The sequence below is a fragment of the Bos indicus genome, chromosome 1 (assembly GCF_029378745.1).
Source record: "Bos indicus isolate NIAB-ARS_2022 breed Sahiwal x Tharparkar chromosome 1, NIAB-ARS_B.indTharparkar_mat_pri_1.0, whole genome shotgun sequence".
NCBI lineage: Eukaryota > Metazoa > Chordata > Mammalia > Artiodactyla > Bovidae > Bos > Bos indicus.
The window spans coordinates 68666677-68692123 of NC_091760.1; the positions used below are offsets into that span (position 1 = coordinate 68666677).

Genomic DNA, 25447 nt, shown 5'->3' on the forward strand with positions numbered 1-25447 from the left:
GAGTCAGACACGACTGAGCGACTTCACTTTCACTTTTCACTTTCAGGCATTGGAGAAGGAAATGGCAGCCCACTCCAGTGTTCTTGCCTGGAGAATCCCAGGGACGGGGGAGCCTGGTGGGCTGTCGTCTCTGGGGTCGCACAGAGTCAGACACGACTGAAGTGGCTTAGCAGCAGCAGCAGCAGCAGGGGAAGCCAGGGCTGCATTATGATCTTTGTGGACTCTAAGCACCTTTGCCTTTCAAGGCCCCTTCATTCATTAAAGAAAAAATATATATATCTGTATATATGTAAGTTACATTTTATAACTGCATTGGTATAAAGATGAATATTAATATTAAAAATTAAAACATCTTCTTTGATCTAAAAGTTAATTTTCTTCCTAATTTTATAAGATATTGAAACATTTTTGTGGGACTGTAAAAGCCCCCCCATAAGATGAGGGGGTCCTGGAAGAGGCCGAGATTCAAAAAGAGGGAGAAAGCTGTGCAGAGTCACAGAAAAAGCCCCATTCCTGCTCAGCTGTTTAGACCACAGCTGCAAGCTGATTCCAAAAGATGTGGGTAAAGCCCTTCTATGAACAGGTCACAGCACCGTCATCCTGAAAGGCGCACCCCTGAGTTGGCCCAGTCACCTTACAAAGTAGGAGGGAGGAGGAGACAGACATGTCACCATGACACTGGGAAGGAGACAGCCTTCTGGCAGAAGTGGGTGCTGAGTACTACAGGGGCTCACAGGAGAGAAGAGCTCCTTTCAGCCACAGCAAGTACAAACTCAGGGATGAGACGGCTTTTCCGTGGGAGTCTGTCTGAAGACAGAGATGCCCAAGCAAAGGCACGAGGGGAGGAGCACAGGGCTGGCTGGAGCGCGCCGAGGAGCTCAGCTTGCCTTGAGGATAAAACACGGGAAAGGAGCTGGGGGGCAGGGCAGCACTCAGATGGGAAGGCTGAGGTGCGACGTCAGAAAGTGTGTGCACGTGTGGCAGGCGTGCCAGGGTGGCCACCTGGAAAGGTTCACCCATACAGGGCTGGTGGGCTCTGTGGGCGACTGGGGACTCCAGCTGGGATTGATCTGGTCAGAGCCCCCCTTGAGAAGGTGCATCTGGCAGGAAAGACAGCTGAGAGAGACTAGGGGATGGTCTCCCAGGGGTCTTGGTGGGAAGCAGAAGGGGCCTGACTGGGGCTGACAGAGGACACGGATATCCTTCGGCCGGAAGACATGGGAGGGATGAAGAAGGGTCACCAGGGGCTCATGGGGTACCAGGGTGAGCACAGGGGCCAGGCTCTGCAGAGCACGGGCAAGGCAGTGGCGGCCCTTGGTCCTGGGCTTGCCTGGAAGAGCTGAACAGGTACTTACTTTCTGTTCCTAGCACTGGAGGAAGAGAGCTCTTCGGCCTCCGGGCTTTCATCTCCGGGGCCTTGGCATTTTCGCTGGTGGGGGCATCTGGAACTAAATGGGAACAACAAACATGAGTCGGCAGCCGCCCAGGGAAAGAAGCAGAAGAGACGTTGCAATAAAAATCCCACCTCCACCACCCACCACGATAGTCCTCCCCACCCTGCTCCACTCAGAGGGCCCTTCGTGCTACGGGGCAGATGGCACCTGGGCTGGCATCAAGAGCACCAAAGACGGAGCAGTTGTGCCACCAGGCCTTATACATCAAGTGCAGAGCAAAGTCCCCCTGAAGATGGATGGACAGGCCTCTCTGGGAGCTGGTGAGCATTTCCACCTCTGCTGTGGGTGCGGGCCAGCAGAACCGCATCAGCAGGACCCCTCTGCTCACCCAGGCACCGCCTTTCCCTTCACTGGGTCTTAACCCACTTGGGCTAAACATTCTGGACTTCCAGAAGCCTGCTCTGTACAGAGAGGTCTCTTAAACAGAGGAAGCAAGGCACAGGGTGGCTGCCCCTGGGCTCATGATCTGGAGGGGTCTTGAAGCCTCCATTTTCTCTAACTCCCTTGGAACAAGGGCACTGACAGTCAGACCTCCAGATCAGATGGAGGCCTCTGAGCTGGCAGTCGGCATGCCTCACTCGCTCTGGACTTGGACCTGTCATGGGGGCTTCTGCACTCTCCCCAAAGCAGACCCAGTGGAACCCCAAAGCGGTAGCCTCTGGGCAGAGCTGAAATGCTACATGACTCCTCAGGCCTGTCCTCCACTATCCCTCTTCACGTTCACGCCAAGTGTGGATGATGCCAGGGGAAGCCCTCCCTTGGCAGCAGGGCATCAACTACAAACTGGCATTTGCCATGGGCTCTTGCCATCTACCTCCACAAAGATTCAATAGGTGCTGCTGACCTCCAATACCTCCCGAAAGAATTTCAGCGGGGAGAGCAGAGCCGAGGCACTCTGCACTCTGGGAGGGCAGCGGGTAGGAAACGCGCAGGACACAACTTCAGATAAACATACTTTCAGGAGCAAATTTTAGGAGCCCAATTCTTGTATCTCCTCATATCTAGAAAAACACTAAAAATCCTTCATGGTGATGACGGTTTCTCGTGACTAGCACAAGCTTCACGAGACTAGCAGAAACCTTCTGGAAAAATATGTGCTTGATTGCATGTATTCACCCTTCACCAAAATTTCATATATACTTACCTTTCCGCCCCCATCTCTTTGGAGCAGTTTCTCAGAGCTATCTGAGGTGCTGTCTCCTGGGTTATGGTCCTCATTTTGCGCTAAATAAAGCTTAACTTGCAACTCTCACGTTATGCTTTTTTTTTTTTTTTAATTGCCAAGGTGCTAGGCTGGGCTAAGTGGAAAAGGAAAAGGCCCTCACTGGGCCTTAAAGAGACCAGACTGGAGCAAGTTGCAGGGAAACTGCCCGAGGACCAGGATAAGAAGGAGCTGGCTGTGCTGCTATCACTAGGTTCCAGCATTTTCCCCACAAGGAACTCCCTTCAGAGGCCGTGCTAGGAGGGAGCCTCCCCCACTCAGAGCCCCTTCCTGTGCATCCTATTCCTGACCCTGAAGAGGAAGCACGAGGGAGAAAGGAGCGGGTGGGACTTTCCAGCTGAGGCTTGGCCACATTCCTGTGGCTTGGCTGGTGAGGAAGGGCCATCTCCCTGTCCCTCCTCCAAGGTGGGGCAATCCTGGCTGCTAACACGTGCTCTCCCCTAGACTGGACACTAGGGCCTCTGGCGGGTGGGCACATAAGCACAGAACTAGGGGCTGGGCGCGTACGATTCCCCGGCATGCAGACTCAGTGCTCCTCTCAGGATGCATGGCTCCTTCTAGATGGCGTTGGGTTCCTTTCCTGCTCTAGAATGTGGGTCTCTCCCTATGTATTCCTTTACATCAATAGGCTTCCTTCCTAAACCAAGGCCAGCCCACTCTTTGTTACCTGGGTAATCCAGGAATCCCCCTGCCCTGCTGCCATCCCCAGCTGAGTGTTATCCTCTGCTGCCTTCCGTAAGAGCCAAAAAGCCCCAGATGATGAGCCAGGGCCCCCACCATCCATAACCAACATGGCCTGTGTCCTGTCTCCTCAGCAGGAAGTGCCATGGGGAAGGGATGATTTCATTTTCTCTTATTGGGTATTCTCCCCAGAAATAGAAATCATTGTCATCTACAGAAAAATCCTTGAAGTGAAGTGAAATCACTCAGTCGTGTCCGACTCTTTGCGACGCCATGGATTGTAGCCTACTATGCTCCTCCATCCATGGAGCTTTCCAGGCAAAAATACTGGAGTGGGTTGCCATTTCCTTCTCCAGAAAAATCCTTAGTACATGTTTATTAGCCTTTGGTTCTCAACCTTGGCTGCTCATTAGAAGCACCTGTACCTTGGTATCTCACTCCCCAGATCCCAACTTGATTGGTCTGTGTGTGGGGGTTGGTGTCAATAATATGCCGCCAGGCTGAAAACTGCTAGTCTCTCTGCTCAGGTGGGGGTGTCTGCGGGTGAGCGCAGAGGTAGGGGCGGGTCTCAGGGACTACCGCTAGAGTCAGGAAAACCTGTCCATACTTCCCTGACATTTGTGGATGAGGCTGCCATACACTAAGGTCAGGAGATGAGTCTAGTTTCCCTTGTCTGAGGCCCTCCCTTCTTCCCTTCCTTCCAGACCAGCAGCGACAGCACCAATAACAATTCAAAGAAAGGCACACCCAGACACTTCTTTGTTTTCCCCTTTTAAGGAAGAGGAGGTGAGGACAGAGTAGGTGCACACAGCCCTCTTTCCCTTGGCATCAGCACTCTTCTCACCATCTTTTTCCCAGTGAGTTCCAGGGCATCAGAGGAGGGAGGTAAAGAAGGGCCAAAACTTTTTATGTAAATGATGGGGAGACTGAGGCCCAAGCAAGCAAAGGATGAGAGGGCCAGTTTCCCTGAGTGCCTGAAAGAAGGCAGACAGGGACTGAGATTCCTTCTCTCCTTGAGGGGTTGTGGTGGGCTTTGCTTCTGAGCACCACCAGAGTCAGGAAGGAGAGAGGAGGGCTCTAGTTTTGCCTTTGTCATCAGGAATCCTGGGATCATGCCCTGGGTCTCTATTTCCACATTTGTACAAAGGAAATGACACTTATTTTCTCTGCCTTGTAGCACTGCAAGACTCTAGGGAGAGAAGGCATGCAACGGTGATCATTTACCTATTCATTCACTTCTCCTGTTTGCCACATTGTCTGGCCTCCTTCCCAAATCCACTTTAAGATCCTCCCTCTTCAGAAAGCCCTCCCGGAGGCCCTGCTGTATGTTTCCTGCCCCTGCATCCGTCCTCAGAGCGTGGGTGACTGCTTTACACTGACCTGTGAGCCTGGCGGGCTACAGTCCTTGGGGTCACCAAGAGTCAGAGACGACAGTCTTGTGCTTTGAGTTCTGTTTGTAGACGTTCCCTGCGCTTATCTTTCCATCTGGCCCTGGGGAAAGGGGCTCAACTTTCACTGTCAAACCAGGCACTCCTGCAGACATGGAGCACTGAAGGGGTGGGAGGAGCCCCCTCTTTCCTCTTCAGCACCCCTGCCCCCTTGGGGGTTGTGCCTGTACCACAAGCCATTAACTATCAGTCTGTCCGTGAGAACCACAGCAAGGAGTGGGCTGGGAGGACCATGTGCTTAATCAGAACCAGCTTTGTGCTCACACGCCTGCCCAGGGGATAAAAATAATAGTTATAAAAGTTTAAGAGCAGCGTGTATTTTCTGTCTATTTTAATCAGCTTGTGATGAAACTGAACTCCATTTCTCGATCTGGGCCCCAGGGCTGGAAGGCCTTTGCTGGACTGCTTGTGCCCCCAGAGAAGCACGGGGGAGGAAGGTAGTGGTGTGGGGAGATGGGGGGCCTTGACACAGAGAGGAATACACATCCTTATATGGACAACGCCTCACCCTTCCACTCCTGGGCTAGCTCTGGGCTCAGCCTCCACTGCAGCCTTTCTCCTTCTGTCTCCCCCAAGAGAGGTCATTCCCAGAGCTGCAACTCTCAGTAGGGAGAATGATGTCTTGGGAGGCTTCTGGCAGAGTGTCTGAGCTTCCAGGAGCCCCCAGAATGGGTAGGGCAGAGGGGCTGGCCTCTCTCTCTGCCTTGGAGCAAGCAGCATGCTGGCAAGGCCAGGAGAGAGAAGTCGAACCAGAATGAGTGTCTTCCCAGCTCTGCAGGCCAGTGACCATGCGTCCTTGGGCAAGCACCTGATCTTCTTCACCAGGAAAATGAGAATAGCCACACCTCCCAGAGGAGGAGATGAGATGTGGAGTAACAGCTGGCATTTATTGGGTACTTAGTCCATGCCTGGGCGTCTGGGCTAAGTCGATTCAGCCGTGTGTGACTCTTTGAAACCCCATGGACTGTAGCCCACCAGGCTCCTCTGCCCATGGGATTCTCTAGGCAAGAATACTGGAGTGGGTTGCCATGCCTTCTTCTAGGGGATCTTCCCAACCCAGGGACTGAACCACGTCTCTTACATCTCCTACATTGGCAGGCAGGTTCTTTATCACTAGTGCCACCTGGGAAGCCCCAGTCCATGCCTGGTATGATGCTAAGTACTTTATACTCATGTTTCAGGTTGAACCATACTGTTTGCCAATGCTGCTGCTGCTGCTGCTGCTAAGTCGCTTCAGTCGTGTACGACTCTGTGTGACCCCATAGACAGCAGCCTACCAGGCTCCCCGGTCCTCGGGATTCTCCAGGCAAGAACACTGGAGTGGGTTGCCATTTCCTTCTCCACTGTTTGCCAATATTCAGGTGCTTTTGACCTGCTAAATGGTAATTTGATTTAGTTCAACCTAATACACGTTAGCTGCCTGAGTCAATACAAAGAACAAATGGGAGTGGGAGCAGATCGAAGCCAAGAAAAGAGTGGGTCGAAGTCAACTCAGCAATCAGAAGCGTTACCGGGCCATAGTGGTGGTGGACTGCAGCAGTTAGGAGCCAATGGGTAGTTAGCTGCATGCACCGCAAGTTAGGCTTGAAGCTCCCTTCTCACAGTCACAAATCACCCCAAGTTGCCAAACCCAAAGGCCAACGCTCAGGCTCATCTTATTCTACTTGGCAGAGGCATCTGACGTATTGACCTCCATCATCCTTTCTTGCTGAAATGATCGCTCTCTGGCCTCTAGAGCAACCCTCTCTCCTCGATTTCTTCCTGTCTCACTGCAGCCAGTCCTCTGTGTCTCCTTTGCAGACCACTGTCCAGCCCTGTTTTTCAGTGTTGGGCTCTCTCCTTTTCTCTGCCATCCACATCCACCCCTAGGGACCCCATGTAATCCTAGGACATTCAATGGCCTCATGCAGCTGACTCCTCATATCCTGCCTCCAACCCCAACTCCTGCCTCAACTCCAGATTTGTCTAAATGTCGGCCAACGTGACAAGCCCCCTTGGATATCTTATGGATGTCTTATACCCTTAAACTCCACATGCTTGACTCCGCCCCCACCCTGCCCCCCACATTCTAACCCCAGTAGCTGGTACCACCGCTGACATGTGCTCTCTCACAAAAACTAAGGGTCACCTTTGACTTCCCTTTCTCTCCTCTTCCAGTTCCTCAGCAACTCCTATCAGCTGTACTGTCAGAACATGATCAGTCTGGTCATTTCCCACCTCTCCCATGGAGTCTAAACTCCCTGGACATCATGGCCACCTCACACCTGCTCTCCTCGTCCTCCTCCTGGGTCCGGTCACCACCTGAGGGATCCTTTACCACGTCCAGTGTTGTCCCATCTCACTTAGAATAAAATCCGGTGTCCTGTTGCAGCCCACGTGACCTTGCAGGTCCTCAGCCTCATTTCCCACTCTCTGCCCCTGGCCTGGTGCTCAGCCACACTGGCCTCCTTACCTCTCTTTCTGGGAGCGCCTGCTCACAGCCTCAGCTCAGGGCTGAGCTTCCCGCCCTTACTCTTCCTTCCTATTGCTGAGACTCCTTCCCATACGTCTTCAGGCCTCTGTTCAGACAGGCCTCCCCTCCCCATTGCCCCGTTTTGCTTTCTCCACAGCACGTGTCATCGCCTGAGATCGTAGGACTTGTCTGCTCATCCGTGTTTTTGTCTCTCCCTCACTCCAGTGTAAAGGCTCTGAGACCAGGAGCCTCTGTTTCATTCACTGCTCTGAACCCCAGCCCCCGGGGCAGTGCCTGGCAGGGCGGGCACTGATGTACTGGCTGAACGAATGCCCACTGGAACGCTACACCCCACCACACACACACACACCACCCTCCATGGTTGTGAAACCTCTGATCTCACAGGTGGCTGAGGCCCGAAGCCCTTGGTGGGGCAGCTGGGCAGGGTGGCTAGAGCTGCCCTGTCTTGGAGTTGGGGCCTACAAAGGGCTTTGCCTTCTCACCTCTCACCTGGGCCACTCACAGAGGTGCAGGGCTTCCCAGCAAGAAAGGCTGTTAGTAAGGGAGACCTGGCTCTCTCAGACAGTGGAAACTTCAGTGTTATTCAGGGGCACCACACAGTCCAGGGAAAGGTGCAGACTTTAGAACCAGACACACCTGGGTTCAAGTCCTGCCAGGGTAACTCATGCTGTGACTCCCTGAGCAGGGTGGCTCAAAGGGCCTGGGCTTTGGAATCAGAGACAGTCAGGGACGTGGCATCCCCTCGTACTGAGTGATTGGGGAAGGCTTCTGATCCTCACTGAACCTGGGTTTTCCCAATGAGAAGGCTACCCTGCCCAATTGTTGCATAAACTAAAAATGCACAAGAGTTTTTGGCCATGGCAGGCCTTGAAGCCCAGCCTTTTCTCCTCGTTGGGGTTTTTTTTCTGACAAATCCTTACCCACTGCAGGCTTCAGCTGCTTTCTGCAGTACAAGCTGACATGCCTGCTGCTACCTTGGATGGAACAGCGGCATGACCATAATCAAGACAGTGCACAGAGCACCCTTTTTCTTATGGAAACAACCGAAGCAGCAGGATTAAATGAGCCAGATGTGCTGCAATATAAAGGCTACCTCCCTCTGAGGGAGGCAGCAGTGTGGCTAATACAGAACAGCCAATGAACCAAAGTCATTTTCATGAGGTCTTGAAATATATCATTCTATTGGCCACAGATGTAGAGTCTAAGTGGTGTCCAGCACAGGCTACCCGAGTGATGGTGAGTGACTGTCGGGGGCGAGGCCAGTCTGACATCAGCAGCAGCTGTGTTCCTCACCCCTAGTGGAGAGGGACCTTGCAGCCCCTTAGGAGGGATGCAAGACATGTCTTATCCAGAGGTGTAGCGGGAAGCTGCAGATGGAGAGAAATGGAAGACCCTGCACAATGACTGGGCTTAAAAGTTCAGTCAAGGTTACTTCTTAGGGCAAGTGGTTCTTCACTCTATTTTAATTCATGACTCATTTTAAGAATATGGTTAAAAACTATGGACTCTATCTTTTAAAAAATGCTCTAATCCACAAACACACAGAAATTTGCCTATAAGATCAAAGGGCTCGTGGACCCATTGGGTACTACCACCAGGTCTTACTGAGTAAGGGAGTGGGGAGAGCTGAGAGGATCGGGGGACAGAGCAGGACTCAAAGCCTATTCAGCTGAGAGAAGCACAGTGGGAGAGATGCTGAAAGGGGGCCAGGGAGCAGCTCAGAAGTCTGCAGTCCTTAACTATGTGCTTAGAGGTGGCTCTTGATGGAAAGATAAAGCTAAATGTGGCAAGAAAGCAACTCACATGCAGGACAAGAACATATCTCCATGTGTAGCAACAGGGAAAAGAAAGTGGGTGTGGAAGGGGCTGCCCTTTTTTCTCTTTGAAAAAATATAAACTGAAACCCAGTTAACCTGGAGTCAGCGCTGTTATCTCAGTTGGTTTCCCTCTGATCCCTTTCCTAGCTCTTCTCCTAAGACCCAACTCCCAATCTGTAGTTGGAGGGCAAACCCTGCAAGGGTCTCTCCAAAGGAACCACAGATAAATTATGATGGTCAACGTTCATGGAGACAGCAAGGGAGTCTATTAGTCTCCTAAGGGAGTCTACTAAGAAGACCAACTTAGGGGCAACAAAAGCGCCTTGAGTTGCAGGATGAATTCCCCAAACCTTTAAAAATATCCCCAAATGTATTCTATAAGGAAAAAGGACATTTTACTTTGAAAACAAAGTTTGGTTTTAAAAATAAACCATTTTGCTCTTTCTGGAGAAGGTGTTGACACTTTGCAGATAAGAATGAATTGCTGTCCTGCCTTCAGCTGGACATGTGAATAGGACCCAAAGAGGCCAGGGATTCCAAAAGCATATAACCTCATCAGCAAGAGGGGCTTCCTTCGGAAATCAGCATGGCTCCCAAGTATGGGCTCTTAGAAATAGGCTTCTGAAGCCAAGTTTCCAGGAACACTATTCTACAGCACCTGTCTAGAAAGAAACAGGATCTGACCTGGGTGGGTGACAAGAGGAATCAGGAGCAGCAGCCCCTTGGTCTCAAAACACGTGCTTCAAACCCCCTTCTGAACTGACTGTATACTTTGACCCATCGAATCTTCTCCCTTGAACTCAGAATATCTGTGACAAACACATTCACAGAACTCCAGGGAGACACACACAGCATTTTACAATCTCAGGTTTACTATTGGCAACTGACAATTTAATTTGTGTTGCCATTGTGTATGCGTGTGTGTGTGTGTTTAAAGACTTTGGCTGTTAAGACTCTCCTTCCTTTTCTCCCGCTCATTGTGTATCATGATCTCGGCTTTCATGATCAGGAAATCACATTACAATATCCAGAACAGAGACAACGATTCCACATCTTGTGAAACAGGTTAGGAGTTTAGAAGTCAAGCGATCGTGTTCACAGGCAGAGGAACAACAAAGCTGGTCTTCAAGATGCCTTATTTGGACACTAGCTTTTAACATGTCACTGATAGTTACTAGCCAGGCATTTCAAAGGCACGAAATTGTTTCCCCAAACTACCTTTGTAGGCCATTGCAGGCAAGTAACAAAATACTAAGAATGGGCCCTGGACTGTGAGTCCCCAGATGGGACTCCGGCCCTAGCTCGGCCCTAATAGAGCAGCAAACCTCACGAGGGACGCTCTCCCTTCCCTGGGAGCCCGGTGTCCTGTCACGTCAAGTGGAGGCGGGGGCCTAAACCATCTAGTTTCCTTCCAAAACGCGGAGGACAGCAGGAGACTCACACACACGCTACCTGCGTGTCTTTAGGACAAATCCCCACAGGACTGGACTCGCCCCCTCCTCACGGGAAGCTCCACTCAGCCGTGGCAGGACGCTCTGCCCTCACGCCTCTCATCCCCTCCCTCTGTTACATTATGATTATTCCTCTCAAATCACAGAGGCAGGCCTGGCCCCTCTACCCAAACCCTCAGCCCCCGACTCACCTCCTGGAAGAAGTGCCCCCACTTGGACCCCACTCTGCTCCCGCCTCACGGGTCTGTCCAGCCAGCACTGACACTTGTTTGTTTCGGCTTGTAAAATACTATGTAGTCATTTTCCTGTGGGTGTGTCTTTTCTCCTTTCTCCTCCTGTCTTGTGTCCAGCTTCCCTGCCTAGCATGGGAGTGCGGTTAGGACCGGGGAGGGGGCCCATAAGGTGAGCAGCCCTCCTCCCAGCTGAGGGCAGGGCTGCAAGGCCACGAGGAACCATCAAGCAGAGCTGCTGTTTCCCTTCCTGCCTCGTCTTGCAAAAGATGGTTTCTCATCCACGATGAGAATGCCTCTGGTGGGGATGGCCGCTTTGGGGGCAGATCTGTTCAGGGACGGTGGGCGCTGATAAGTGGGACTCTGTGTGGGGCTGTGTTGGGTGGACACCACCTACCGTCCACGGTGACTTGGCAGGAGGACTCAGCCTGGCCGGCACTGTTCTTGGCTACACACTTGTATAAGCCTCTGTCCTCGGGCAGTGCCTTCTCGATGGAGACGGAGCACAAGGAGCCTGTGGGGAGGAGGAAGATGTATTGAGTGGACCAGGTCTGAGCCCAACATCTGCCTGGCACTGGGAGTATCACAGCGAGTGCGCTTCACACAGGCATCCTCAGGAGCCCAGAAGTCAGAGGTCCTGTGGGAACCAACCCACTCTCCTCATCAAAGCCCACAGATAACCCAGATCCAAAATAACTGATCCCTAAATACACCCAACCCCCGCTTCTAGTGAGTTCTCTCATAGAAATATACAACAGCAAGGTAAGAAGAAGAGGGAGAAATAGCCCCTGACCTTGGAGAGCAGTAGCACAGTGCAAGGGGCAGATGGACCAGGCCCTCGCACTGGACATCACCAAGAGAGACAAGTTCAGGTCCCCAGACTGTGGCAGGGACAGAGGCAGGTGAGTACGCTCCACCAGCTGACTGTGATGATTTTGGGAATGCATTCTGGAAAAGGACGTTCTGAACAAATAGGTGAGTGGAAGAGGGCAGAAACCCCTGCCCAGCAGGGACACTGGCCTGTGGGCAGATCTGCTGGAAGGAGATAGAGACCAGCCAGAGACTCTGGAGTTGGCTTTTCAGGAACGGTATGTGAGCTGACACTCCTGGCTGACGAGGGGCCCTGGGCTGGGAGAGGGGCACTGCGGGGCTGCTTCCCCCAGGGTAGGGTCTTCTGGTCCCTCAGAGAGGGATGGGACAGCTCTCTTTTCTACGGGTCTGCCCTTGCCCCAGCATGCCCCTCCCGGCCTGGTTGAGGGAAAGAAGGGTCAGGTTGGGTGTACACTTGGGAGTCTGGTCCTTGACCACCTTGGCTCTCTCATCCCAGGGCTGGCTCCTTCTCTGAGGGCCCCTCTGGGGAGTTTCCCTGAGGGTGTGGGGAGAGATCGCCTGAGGACTGGACCTGCTGGGCCAGGCAGGGGGGCAGCAGTGCCCTCGCTCCTGCCATCGGACACACACACAGGCCAGCCGCACGGCATCCTGCTCGAAGCTGCCCTGTTGTCATGGCAGCTGTCATCACATGAGGAGGAGGACACAGCCAGAGCCGTGTGCATCCTGCCATCTAGAGCCACTGGCTCCGGCCACCTCCCTCTCCACCACACTGCTCGGCACAAATCACTGGTCCTGAGCTGGCAGAGCTCTGTGCGTCCCAGGTGTGAATGTGCAGAGGCACGGCCTTTGATGGAAAAAGTACCTGCGCCCCCATTAGACAGACACACAGACTGGACCGACAAATACAAGGACACTCGGAGACAGGAAGGGCGGCGTCTGTTCTGCACAGAGAATCTTACCAAGGCTGCAGGAGAAAGCGGGATAGAAGCGCTGTTTACTTCCTGGCACCTGGGTGAAGTCTTCAACAGGGAAACCTCAGTTCTACCAAGTCCCTGGGGCAGGATGGCTGATCTGCACCCCCTCCTACACTCTCATTTAGACCCCACCCCTCAGCAGGGCCTCCCTCCACTCTCCTACATGGTACCGCAATGCCTCAGGGTCTCTGTCCCCTGTGCTTAGGCACAGAATTTGCAGAAACTGCCACGGAAAGGATTTAGGCTGGATTTTCAGGAATTCTGTCATGAAAGTGAGAACTATGAGGCACAGAAATCAGGGAATGAGAGAAACTATCTTCTAGAGAGAGAAGTTTCCATTCATCTGAGAGGCAGGGGCATGAGAAGATGACCTCTGGCCTCCAAACTTGAGGCTTAGAAGACACAGACCCCATCCTGCTGTTTTTCCTCAGTCTGAGGCTAAGGCCCACTCCCAGCGAACCTCCTGGTTGAGTCTCTGATTGTCTCTAAACTTCAGTCCCCCAGCTGCCTTCAGCCTTAAACCAAAATGGCACAAAACAGTAGTGAGACCTCAGAAGAGGTGGGACATGTAGACCAGAGCCCTCGCCCTTCACGGCGGGAGCTGGGGTGGGAGGCGGGGGGAGGGGTGGGATATCATAAAGGCAGCTTTTCCTAGCTGCTCACAGCTTAGACCCCTGGCCATGTGTGTGGGTTGGGGGAGGGCCCCGGCAGGCTTGGAGGCTGGGCTAGCCCAGATTGAAGAATCTGGTATTTCCTGTGGGACAGCTTATTCCTGACCTCCAGAAGAAAAACCATTTCCCAGAGTTTTTTTGAGAAGCCTCAGTCTGGTGGGGAATTTTGAGAAGAAGGTGAGGGGGATGGGAACCAGGGATCCAATGAATGGCTCAGCTAGAACCCGCCTTGGGAGAGCCCCTCAAGGTCACAGAGTCTGAAGGCCCTCCCCCGATCCTGCCTGGGTTCTGAGTGTGTGGGGAGAGGGGAGGTGGGGTGTGTGAGGGGGAGGGAGTGGCCCCAAGCCCCAGAGGCTCTGCTGAGGCTGTTCTCTGTGTCAGGGCCCCTGGCTCACCAGGACAGTGCTACTCAGCTCCGGGTCACCTCCTCAGGGACAGGGCCATCTTGAAGCACCCCCAGCCGTAGATGGGCCTCTTCTACGCCCTGAGTTCACTTCCCAAGGCCATTACAAAACACGTGCCTCTCTCCCACCCTAGCTGTTGGAGGGCAGTGCCTGTGACTATTGTGAATGTTTTTCCTGAGCCTGGAATACTGTCAGTTAAAAAAAAACATTTTTTTTTGAGAATGACCAAGGCATAGTTTCTGGAACAGGTGATCTGGTAGGATATATGTAAGAAAGTCATGAACACTTAATCAAACATAACTGACCCTTGAAAGAGATAATATGGTTTCTAAAAGGGAAAGAAATTCTTAGCTCAGAATTCTTCAAGTGGATTACGCATCCAATGAAATGGGCTGGAATACTGCCTTGCACATAGTAAGTGTGGCGTAGATCCTTGTTTTGTGGGATGGACTTACACAGGTTTTAAAAAGCCTTTGCAAGATCCCACACTGATGGCAATAAAACATGAATCACCCATTGACAACACAACAAAAATGAATCCTCATTAATAGATGAGGAGAAATGTTTGCCGGGGGAAGAAACCTGGTCTGGGGACAGAAAATAAGGCATAAAGATGAAAGAAATTCTCAGCAGCAGCGCAGAGCTCCCTGTCTGTCCTCGGGCCTCCCAGTCCTGGGCCAAGGCCTGAGCAGCTCTGCTCCAGAAGGGCCTGGTGAGGCCACCCTGCAGGCCCAAGGGCAGGCCCAGCTGCTGTAAGTGAGCACCGTCTGCCCTGTAGCTCTGGGAGATGCAGGAAAAGCAAGGACACCTCCACAGGTCCCTCCAAGAATGCAGTCTATTCAATTGACTGTCAGCACACCTCTTCTGCTCTCTTGGCACTAGATGGAGTGAACATAATCATGTTCTGTGGGGCCCGTGGGCTACGAGCCCTATTCAAGCTACAGCGTTCAGAGAAGCTCCCTGAAACCTATGAACAGTATCCACTAGCAGCGGGTCACAGACATGCACACTGCTGGCGGGAGAGCACAGGGGTCTGTCATGGCCAAAGGCCTGGGGACCACAGTCTGGGAGTGAGGCTTGGAGGAAGGGAACCTTGATCTTAGCCGAGGTAACAGCACACGGTTCAGTGCAGAGGAGCAAGAAGGGTGCTGAGTCAGGGAGGTGGGGTGGAGAGGATACTCAGAGGGGTGTGAAGGATGGAGAACCCACTTAGCAACCCCCTTCTCCCTACAAACACCCCAAAATGCCAGCTTCCTTATTTCCACTGACGCCATCACTGCAACCCAGTCACCCCCACACAGACACTCAGTGGTCCTGAAACCCTCCTCTTCCTTACCAAACCCCTGCCCCCTCAACCCTGTTTCAACCTAGGCACCAGGTTCTGTTAACTCTGCCCTTGCTTATTAAACCAGTCATTTCCTGTCTGTGGCCATGGCTACCTTGCCAGTCCAGGCCTCACCATACTTCTCCCCAGCCTCTTCAGGATGCCCTTTCCTTGTCTTTGGGCACAGAACCAATCAAAGCCCCTAAACCCCAGCTTTGTGTCTACCACTCCTATTCCCAACTCTTAAAGGGCTCCTACTGTCTTTAGAACTGAGTTCTTCAGCATGATAGAGGATGGAATGGACCTCACCCCCCTCTCCAGCCTGGAGGATGCTGGCAGCTGGGAGCCAGGCTCCTCCATCTGGGAAGCCCACACCCCCCCTCTCCTGTTGGGAGCCCTGCCCGCCTCCACGCTTCAGATCAAGGTCCAGCCCTTTCACCACCAGCCTCTCCCTGTGGCCCAGCACTCAGCTCCCTCCCTCTCCTCCTGCTCATCACCGGCACTTGGCTGGAAGAGGTTTATCACTGTGCGATTGTGTCCTCTCTTCCAGGTCTATTGAGAGCAGATTCACTCACACCTCTCAGAGGCCCTACTCCTTGCAGTGGGGTTTGTGGAAGTGGTCACTGACAAGGCTTTTCCCCAGGCTTTCTCCTGGGTCTGCGTTTGACCTGGGCACCTGAAGATTTGGAGAGTGAAGCGCTAGTGAAGGGATGGTGGACAGAGTGCAGTCGTTGCTCTGAGACCAAGCCCCCTCCCTACCTTGGCAAGGCAATAGGCCCGTGTCAAGGTCCGCTTCCTCCACTGCAGTGAAAACACCAAAACTCACCAGCCCAGAGCCCACCACCAGTCTTCCAGCCTCTTGACAGCTGTTGACAGTGTGGAGGAATGAAGAGCCATTAGCCTTTTCCCTTCACAGGCAATGCTCTCGGGGAACTTGATCAGGGAACGGCCAGCATGCTGACACACTAACAAGAATTATAATAACTAAGAGGTGATGGAGCAGAGTGGTCTAGGCATTGGAACTCAACTGCCTACATTCCAAGACTAGCTTTGTTATTAATTAGCTGTGCAACCTCTGGTAAAGCCCTTAACTTCTCTGTTACGTGGGCAGTATACTGGTTACGAGGATTAAATGAGTGAAAAGAATAACATGCCTAGGTCAGTGTCTGGCACGTGGTGTCCAATTAATCCAAGCTATTCTTATTTTTCAAAGAGGAATTACAAATATTTAGAATATTTTTAAAGGTTGGACTTGGGGCTATCTCTATAATCCTGTCCCTCTACCAAACTTCTTGTGCTGGCCTTTTAAAATCATTTCTTCTTCTTCAGCTTTGGACCTAAACTGTCCGTCTGAGGTGGTTTCTGTGGGAGGCAATACTGTAGTAGCCAGGCTCTCGGTGCCCAGCAGATATGACCCACCCCGCACCCTGGGTATGAGCAGCCTGTGTCTAAGGGCTTGGGGGTGTGTCTGAGACCAGGGCTGAGGTCTGCTTTCATTGCTTCGTCCAGTGAATTGTTTACAAGCAACTCTTGGTGGCTCTGCAGTTTCCACGCAGGTCCCAGAACAGCTGTACGGCTGTGGATATTGTCCTCAGCTGTCCTAACCTCGGCTTCCCTAAGGGTGCTGCAGCCATGCCCCTCACCGTGAGCAGACCTGTGGGACCACACCTGTCCCCAGGAGGGCAGCAGCTCACTTTCCGTCCTGCTCTGAGAGGTCACCACAGGATAAGATGGGAAATACTCCTGGTCAAGGTTTGGAGTCAGTCTTATGCCTACACTTTCCAACCAGGACAGGCTGACAGAGGTGGCAGGGAAGGCTTGGCATCCACTGCTCTGGACATCTCAGATAATCCCCCATCATCATCATCTCATGGTGATCCCCCATGTCCTCCTATGTGTGGACGGCCAGAATGAGCAGAGACAGGGGGATGGATGAGATGACTTCTGGAGGCCCCTACCAAACTGAGGATTTTCACGTGGAAAAGCTATCATGTCAACACATTAGCAGAAAATAAACCCTTTTTCTCTCTCTGGGCCAGTTTCCTCTTTACTCCTTCAGCAGTTAGATTCAAAATGCTCAGCCAGCCCAGATTTGCTGTCTGAGTTGCAGAGTGAAGAGAGAAACTCTATCGTGAGCTGAGAGGGATAATGCTATCTTCAAGTACTTCATTAGGGTTTTTAAGAGGAAGGAAGGAAGCCAGATGAAGGGTGAGGGAGGGGGTGGAGAGGGGTGCTGTCAGAGGGTAGGAGGAGGGCAGTGCAGCCAGGGGAGTGCTTCTGTCTCAGCTGATCAGGATTTGACAGGACTTGTCCTGCAGGGCCTCTGCGGTGGCTGCCCTCTACTCACCAAGGGTAAAGTGCCACTTCCCAGGGAGCCATGTACCCTGCCCCGTCCAGGGCCACCAGCCTCAGCCTTGAGCTCAGGCCAGACTCTATTCCAGCGCCGGCCACGAGAGTGGGGTGTGGGAAGCCTGCTATCCTTGGAGCTCTCGTTCAGGACTGGAATTTATGAAAACATTTCAAACCAAATGGAGGGGTCAGGGAAGAGACCCTTTCACCCCCATCTCTTCTCTAGGTATAAACTGGCCCATCTGAGAATTCCAAATGCTGAAAGGCCCCAGATGGCAGGATTTATGCACCACCCCCCTTCTCTCCACAACCCAAGAATGTGAAATACCAGCAAACAAGCCTCATCCAAATTAGGAAGTGAGTGGCTCTGTCCGCCTGGCTGCTTCCCCTTCAGGTCCCTTTAAATCCAGTGTTATCAAGACTCAAGTTGTTGTTGACCTCAAATCACATCCCATCACTACAAACCCTGCCCTGAACCGAAAATGCTGCTTCAAAGGCAGCTCTCAGCCCCAAGCCCCCGGCCAGCCCCAGCTTGGTGCCCCCATGTCCAAGCCTGTGATTGGAGCCCTCTCTGGGCCAGAGATGGGGTATCAGCCCAGACCCAGGGCTCCTTTGAGGAGCCACGCCTAGGGGTGCCAGGAGGGGGCTCTGCCAGACAGATGCTGAGGTCTGGGAATGTGCCCTGGGACCAGACTCCAGCCTCTGGCTGCCAGCAATGGAGTGTGTGCCCCAGGCCCAGGGTGGGCACTGAGCCTGTGGGTGAGGGGCGCAGAAAGCGGCCATTCCCACCCGGCTCTGGGCTATGAGCACCGTCAACAAGCAGGGCTCTGGGAGCTGACGGTGGCTAGGACAGGGTTTCCCTTCCTCCCGGCCCCAGCCATTTTACCTTCTTGGGAGAGGACGATGAACTTGGTGGTCTTGAGCGTCTTTCCATTCAGTGTCCAAGTGATGGTGGCTGGGGGGTCAGAGGACACCCGGCACTGGAGCAGCAGCTTCTGACCCTCTGCCACATGGAGATCTTGTAGTTTCTCCTCGAAGGTCGGGGCTGTCCCTCGGCTCTCTGGTCTCTTTTCACTATCTGTGGCCCCTGCATGGCCCTTCTTGCAGTTCACATCATTCTTAATCTCTTTCTTAAGTTCTTCTTTCCCAGTGGGTTTTGGGATTTCAGCCGGCTTGGCATTGCCCAAGGGTTTGGGGGCCTCAGCTGGCTTGGCGTTATCCAAGGGTTTAGAGGTCTCAGCTGGCTTGGCATTGCCCACAAGTTTGGGGGTTTCAGCTGTCTTGACGTTACTCAAGGGTTTGGGGGTCTCAGCTGGCTTGGCGTTGCCCACAGGTTTGAGGGTTTCGGCTGGCTTGGCATTGCTCACAGGTTTAGGGGTCTCAGCTGGCTTGACATTACCCAAGGGTTTGGGGGTCTCAGCTGGCTTGACATTACCCAAGGGTTTGGGGGTCTCGGCTGGCTTGACATTACCCAAGGGTTTTGGGGTCTCTGCTGGCTTGGTGCTGCCCAAGGGTTTGGGGGTTTCTGCTGGCTTGGTGCTGCCCAAGGGTTTGGGGGTCTCAGTTGGCTTGATGTTACCCAAGGGTTTGGGGGTCTCAGCTGGCTTGACGTTACCCAAGGGTTTTGGGGTCTCTGCTGGCTTGGTGCTGCCCAAGGGTTTGGGGGTTTCTGCTGGCTTGGTGCTGCCCAAGGGTTTGGGGGTCTCAGCTGGCTTGACATTACCCAAGGGTTTGGGGGTCTCTGCTGGCTTGGTGCTGCTCAAGGGTTTGGGGGTATCAGCCAGCTTGGCGTTGCCCACGGGTTTCAGGAACCCTGAAGGCTGGGCATTGCCCACAGGCTTGAGACCTTCTGCTGCCTTGGCATTCAAGGCCTCAGTGTTATTGCTACCATTCTCTGTTGGTAATTTTTTCTTACTGCCCAACACTGAGCGAAAATCTGGCGTGGCCGGTTTTGGAGGGGGTACCTTCTCAGGCACAGGGGTCTTGGGAGTCCCCTTCTTGGCTAGGACAGAGCGGAAGTCCACCTGCTGGGGGCCATGCACTTTCCTCTCCTCCTCTGACAGGGTCTTCGGCTTCACCTGCCGCTGCAGGTTGGCGCGGAAATCCATCTGCTCAGCTGGGATCTCCTTCAGGTCCTCTTCAGACAAGGTCTTTGTACTCACCTTCTTGCCCAGGAGGTCGCGGAAGTCCAGCTGCTCGGCTGGGATCTCCTTCAGGTCCTCTTCAGACAAGGTCTTGGTGCTCACCTTCTTGCCCAGGAGGTCGCGGAAGTCCAGCTGCTCCACCTCCTGCTGGCGAACGGCCTCCTCCGTGTGCTGCCGTGTCTCCACGCGCCTCTTGAGCACCCCACGCACGTCCTCGCCGTCGTCTTCTGCGGGGGCACCTTGCCCTCTCGCCACCGGCCAGCCAGGCCTCAGGCTCCCGTAGCCGTCACCACCACCACCACCATCAGCACCAGCTCCTCGGCCACAGAGGCCCTCGCAGCTGGCAGGCTCCCTCCCCCTGCGACCAGTGAAGGGAAAAAGGAAAGTAGCAGGAGGAAAAGGGGCTGGGTAAGAAAGAGACGTCAGGGAGAGCAAATCCCCGAGGGAGGGAGGGAGGGCGGAGGAAAGGGGAGGCCAGGGGGGCTGGCCAGGCCGTGTTTATAGAAGGGAACTTTGGTGAGAGGCGCTTGCTTGCTTAGTTGGTTTGTTACATCGGTAATGACTTCAGTAGCCTTATAAGGGTGTGTGCAAAAAAAAAAAAGAAAAAAATTTACCGCCCCCCCCTTCTCCCTCCCTCATTCCCCTTCCAGTCTCTCTGTCTTGGCTCCGGCAGCCTCAGCTAGAGGATACAAACAATCTGGGGCTGCCGAGCTGGGCCTGCTGGGACCAGGAGGAAGGTGGGTGGATAGTGACACAGGGTCTGGCCTGGCAACCCCCGGGGGACACTCACCGCAGGACCGCTCTGGCCGGGCTGCTCTGTAGCATCAGGGACACCTGGCAACTGCATTGGCCAACACGGTTCCTGAAGAATTCAAGGGATCAGTACAGATCAAGGGCTTTCTGGGCCAAGGGCCTGCCTGACCTAGGGCTGTAGGGAGGGCAGGGCAGGCAGGAACTTGGCCACAGGTTGGCTCCAGGGAAGAGGGGACCATGGACTGAGCTGTGACCCTAACACACCCACACCAGACCTAGGTTTCGGGCAGGGCCCTCCCCGACCTTGGTCACCCTTTATCTTTTCAGCTCTTGATTAAGAAGGAAAAAAAAAAAGAATCAGCTAAGGTAGGCATCCAGAAATAGGAATACTTTTCTGTAAGTATATCATAAAAATAATACAATTGACACTCAGCCAAGGAAGAGTAAAGACTAAAGCTGCTGAGGGCTGTGATGGAGCTGCTTGGTCTAGACTGTGTGGCCCCACTAACCTTGCCCAGTGACCCTGAGTCTCATTCCATGCCCCCTTAATACTGAGGTGGTCATTCCTTCTACTCACAAGGTGCCCCCATCTGCAGGGTCCCCTTCACCTGCTCGTGAAATGAAAACACCCTCTAATCCCTACCAAAGTGACCCTTTTTCTTCTTCTGTAACAAAGAGAGAGCTCGGGATTCTTTAGCCCACTGCTAATACTGTCCATGACCAGCTGGGGAAAGGGGCTCAGGAAAGGGGCTGTACCATACCCATGCTGTGCTGGGCTTACAGCAGATCAGCCGTCAGATCCCACAAGGCTGCCATCTGCTGGCAGGTCTGGGCTCTTGAGGAGCCCAATAAGGTGCTGCTCAGACTGGGGGAAGCTGTGCAGGCAGATGTGATAGTCAAAGGTAACTCTGCCTGCTAATAACCATGCTTTATGTAGCACCCTCCACCTATCATGACTCACAGCCACTGTGTTTCTTGCCCCAACAGCCCAGGGAGGTTGTGCCAGCATTCTTGTGCCCACTGTAAAGGGAAGAAGGGGAGGCTCAGGGTTTCCAGGATGCAGTGTTGGGCTCTTGGGGTCTCCCACTCATTTCCTGCACTTGTCCATGTCGTGTGCACTTCAGGGGCTGGCACCTGCCCCAGGTCCCACCATAGACCTAATCCATCTCATATATTCCATCTCCTTTACTCATGGCAGATCTGTGAGGTGGCTGTCAGCAACTGTTTTTACAGGTGAGAAAAACTAGGCTTATAAAGGTTAAGTAACTTTGCCTAAACTCACAGGGCTGGCTAGTAGGGAAAAGGGTTGGAACCTGACTTGTAATTTTCCCATCCCACCCTGCAGTGCTCTTCAGTACAAATCTATCCTGGGACACATGTGTGTTTGTGTGTGTCTATGTGTACATGCGTATATCGACCACATGTAGATGGGATCTACCTGACGGGCACCTGTACCTGCCAGTCCATGATTGGGAACATGTGTATGTTACCCCCACATGGACAGAGAGCTGAGCACATGTTCCTGTGGCTCTGCCAATGCACTCAAGCAATTACCTTGCTTTGCATGGCCTCCCTCCCAATGCAGGGCCAACTCCAGGTCAGGCACCGGCAGCCCATGGTGTGGCAGATGATTCTTGAGGGTCCTGGGGGTCACTATTTGCTCCTCGACACTGGGAACCCGCTTGACAGAGGAGAGGTTGGCCTTTCGTGCTCCCTAACCTTCTCTCATCTACTGCGTACCTGCTGGTTGTCTTCCATAGACAGCACTTAGGTGCCTTCTCAGCACCAGGCTCTGGGAAGGCTCAGGCCCTCAAAGCATCCTGGGAACTCAGCACAGAAAACTACCAGGGCTCGGGTGACTCACAGAATAGCCATGGGGGTCACCTGTGGCTGAGGCCTCGCCCCTGAGCACCCTGCATCTTCGAGGTTGCTGGCTAGTAGGGCCCACTCTGTTCCCACTTTTCTTGTAAGCACAGGGTGCAGGGTCTGGGGTGGGCATGGAGCATGAGGACAGGGTGCCCTGGGGCCATGTTTTCCGGGGCGCCCTTTCTGACGTCTCTGCTGAGTCTCCTCCTGTCACAAATAGAACATAGCCCAGATGCACATTTAGGAGCAGATGTTGACCACATGGCCAGGCTTCACCCCAACCAAGCCCCTCAGAGGCTCTCAATGGTCGGGTGCCCTGACCCCTGAGCTGAAGTGAGTGCCAGCTCCCCACAGGGGAAGCTGGCAAGGGCTTCTGTTGTTTTCTATTACCTGCCTTGAAGAAGGGGGTGCAGGCAGCCTGCTGCCCACCCCTTCTCCAGGCCTCATGCGGGGGCACCCAGACAGTCTGAAGGGGCAGAATTGGGAATACTACAGCAGTCCCACTAAAGAGATCATCTCTTGGCATGATCTGGGGGTCACTATTTCTACAGCCACACACCAAAATCTCTGCGAGACTCTTTTCTTTTAACTTTGTGTTTTGTATTTGAGTATAGCCAATTAACAATTTGAGTATAGCCAATTAATAGTTTCAGGTGGACAGCAAAGGGACTCAGCAATACACATACATGTGTCCATTCTCCCCCAAACTCCCATCCCCTCCCATCCAGTCTGCCACATAGCATTGAGCCGACTTCCCTGTGCTATACAGTGGGTCCTTGTTGGTTATCCATTTTAAATATTTGGCTAGACTTTTAGGGCAAATCATGGGTTCATGTGGAAAGATCAGAGAGGCAGGTTACCTGGGACCCACATCCCAGATAACCTAACCAGCTGATCAGCCGCTTGGGGCCTCTTTGGTGTCGGCACAGACTCAGTTACAAAGTCAGGCCTGAGGCTGAGGCCCCAACCCCATGCCCAGCCCAGGTGCTGCCACAGAGGTATGGGGCTGTCATTCTGTAAGTGACACCTTTTGCACCCAACAGAATCCTCTGTGTTCCCTACCTCCTAAGCTCTGAGTCAGAAGCCCACTCTCTGGTTACAAAATCTTGGACCCTGCCCCACACTGAATCACCCACCCCTAGAATGGATTCTATATGCAAAATTAAAGAACTAATTTCCTGGCAAGTATCAATCTTTCAAATATTTCAGTTAGAATTTGGAGCTGATTTTTTGACATTTGCCCATTTAGTTCAGAGCTAGGGAAGGGAAGGCAGGACTCAGCCACGCATGTGCCCCCAGCTCCCGCAGCTACAGACAGCACCTGTCCCACTCCCGCCCTCAGCCCAGCTTCCTCCCAGTCTCTGTCCTTGAAAGGCATTCTGTCCTGGGCACAGGTCTGATTTCTCTCTAGGTCTGGGTCTGAGAAAAGTCAGAGGAGCCCCTGGCAGGCCTGGCACACACTCCCCAGGGCAATTTTCCATGGACTTGCCTCCTTACTGGGGAAAAAGCCAAGGCCAGGAAGCAGCCTCCCAAAGGAATGCAGAGGCTGGACGCAGGGGAGGGAAGAGGGGTGAGGGATGCAAGTTTGGGGACCCCAGTGTGACATCCTGTTCCAGGTTTCCCAAGTTCCCAGTGCACTGAAACAAAGAATGGAGGAACATCTGGTTTAAAGACAGAGCCGAGAGTTCCAGTCTGGGCTCTGCTACTCACCTTTGGGTGGCCATGACCCTGAGGCCTCAGCTTCCCCCATTATTAAACAAGGAGGCGGTTCAATAACTTCTGAAGTCCCTTCCAGCTAAGACAGTCTAAGTTTTATGACTGTCCCCAGCTGGGCCCAGACAGTCTGCCTGCCGACCTCCCAGTGCAACCCTCCACTCTGGCCTGGCAGGCTTCCCACAGCCTTGCTTTGCTCTTTCCTACCCTCTCACATTCAGTCTATCCAATGAGACTTGCCTCATTTGCCTCAAAATCCCACAAAAACTCATCTTTTCTAGGATGTCTAGCTTGAGTACATGAGTACTGTCTCAAAGCATCATTCCTTTCATACAGACAAGCTCTATTCTAACACAGAATCAGTTTCCATTATTTGCACGGCTGAGAGGAAGAAACTATTTTCTATTGTGGAGGCAGATTGGTCTTCCTGATAATAACTAGTTCAGGAACAAGGCTAAGGCCATCAGTGTGTTCTGAGCATATTGCTGATGGTGATAGGATAATCAATTGGCCCACAACCATCTCATCAGCTGCCACAGATGTGGTATTACCTCAAGTGAGGTTTGCCAGCTAAGTAGAATTTCCTAGCAGATCCAAAGATGCCCAAGAAGTAATAAGTGGCTATTTTACTGAAACTCACCAAATATTTTTTGTTTGATGGTTTGTTACGCAGCAGAAGCTAACAATTCAAGTATAAAGCAATGCCCAGAAAGGACCTAAGTAGATGGAGCACATGCTAGGTTTTGTCCTTACTTAGAACAAGGCTCCATCATGGCAGTAGCTTTGGCATGTGGTTACAGAGCCTGTCTGTAGCTCAGAGCCCTGAACACCGTGGGCTCAGTACAGGGAAATGAATGATCCAGGAGAACAAGTCCCTTGTAAAGAGGCCAGGCACCTGAGCCAGAGCAGTCCAACCATCTTCAGGATGTGGCAAATCTGTTTGCAGAGTCATGGTACAGAAAAGTGCTCTTTTTCAGTGCTAATACCAACCCTAGGGGCTGGTGTTCTGTCCCCATCAACCCAGGGTGGACATGGAGTCAAGAATTAGAGCAGTTTAAAGGTAGAAAAATATTTCTGGATCACATCCATTTAACAAATAGCTACCAAATGCCAACTATAGGCAGACAATGCTCTAGGCACTGGGAACACAGCAATGTGCCTTCATGGAGCTCACCTTCCCATGTTCCCTAGAAAGACCTTGAAAGGGAGGAGAAATGGATGGGGGTAGTTAATGTCCCTCTAGTGGTTTTAAATGTCTACAAACTCTTTGATACTCCTCTCTCCAAGAGGAGAACTTAATTCCCCTTTGCCTGAATATGGGCTGTACGTACTGACTCACCGCTCATGGATAGAATGTGGCAGAAGTAACGACTGCCGAAGAATGGTCACAGGAGACTGAAACTAGCTGTCTCCCTTGGACCACCAGCTCTGGGGAAGCCAGCTGCCATGTCATGAAGATGCTCAAACAGCCCTAGGGAGAGGTCCACATGGCCAGGAGCTGAGGCCTCCTGCCAACAGCCTTGTGAGTGAGTGAGCCATCATAGATGTGGACCCTCATCTTGAGAGGCTTGACCCTCTCAAGCCTCAGTCGAGTCTTCAGAGACAGTAGCCCCTGCTGACATCTTCATTGCAACCTTGTATA

The 25447-nt window shown here is 52.8% G+C and overlaps 1 protein-coding gene across 5 annotated transcripts in view; it reads right to left on the reverse strand.

The window, feature by feature from the left end:
* The window catches only part of MYLK (myosin light chain kinase), a 279384-nt gene that overhangs the window by 68130 nt on the left and 185807 nt on the right, over positions 1-25447 (reverse strand). For 4 of the 5 annotated variants that reach the window (XM_070788721.1, XM_070788719.1, XM_070788723.1 and 1 more), the window contains exons 15-18: positions 20264-20335; positions 18216-19831; positions 11174-11290; positions 1356-1448 (exon numbers count right to left, since the gene is read on the reverse strand). In XM_070788721.1, coding sequence (XP_070644822.1) covers positions 1356-1448; positions 11174-11290; positions 18216-19831; positions 20264-20335 — 1898 coding nt within the window. Of the gene's footprint in view, positions 1-1355; positions 1449-10737; positions 10757-11173; positions 11291-18215; positions 19832-20263; positions 20336-25447 lie in introns of those variants that run through there. The other variant, XM_070788726.1, reaches the window with a different exon arrangement.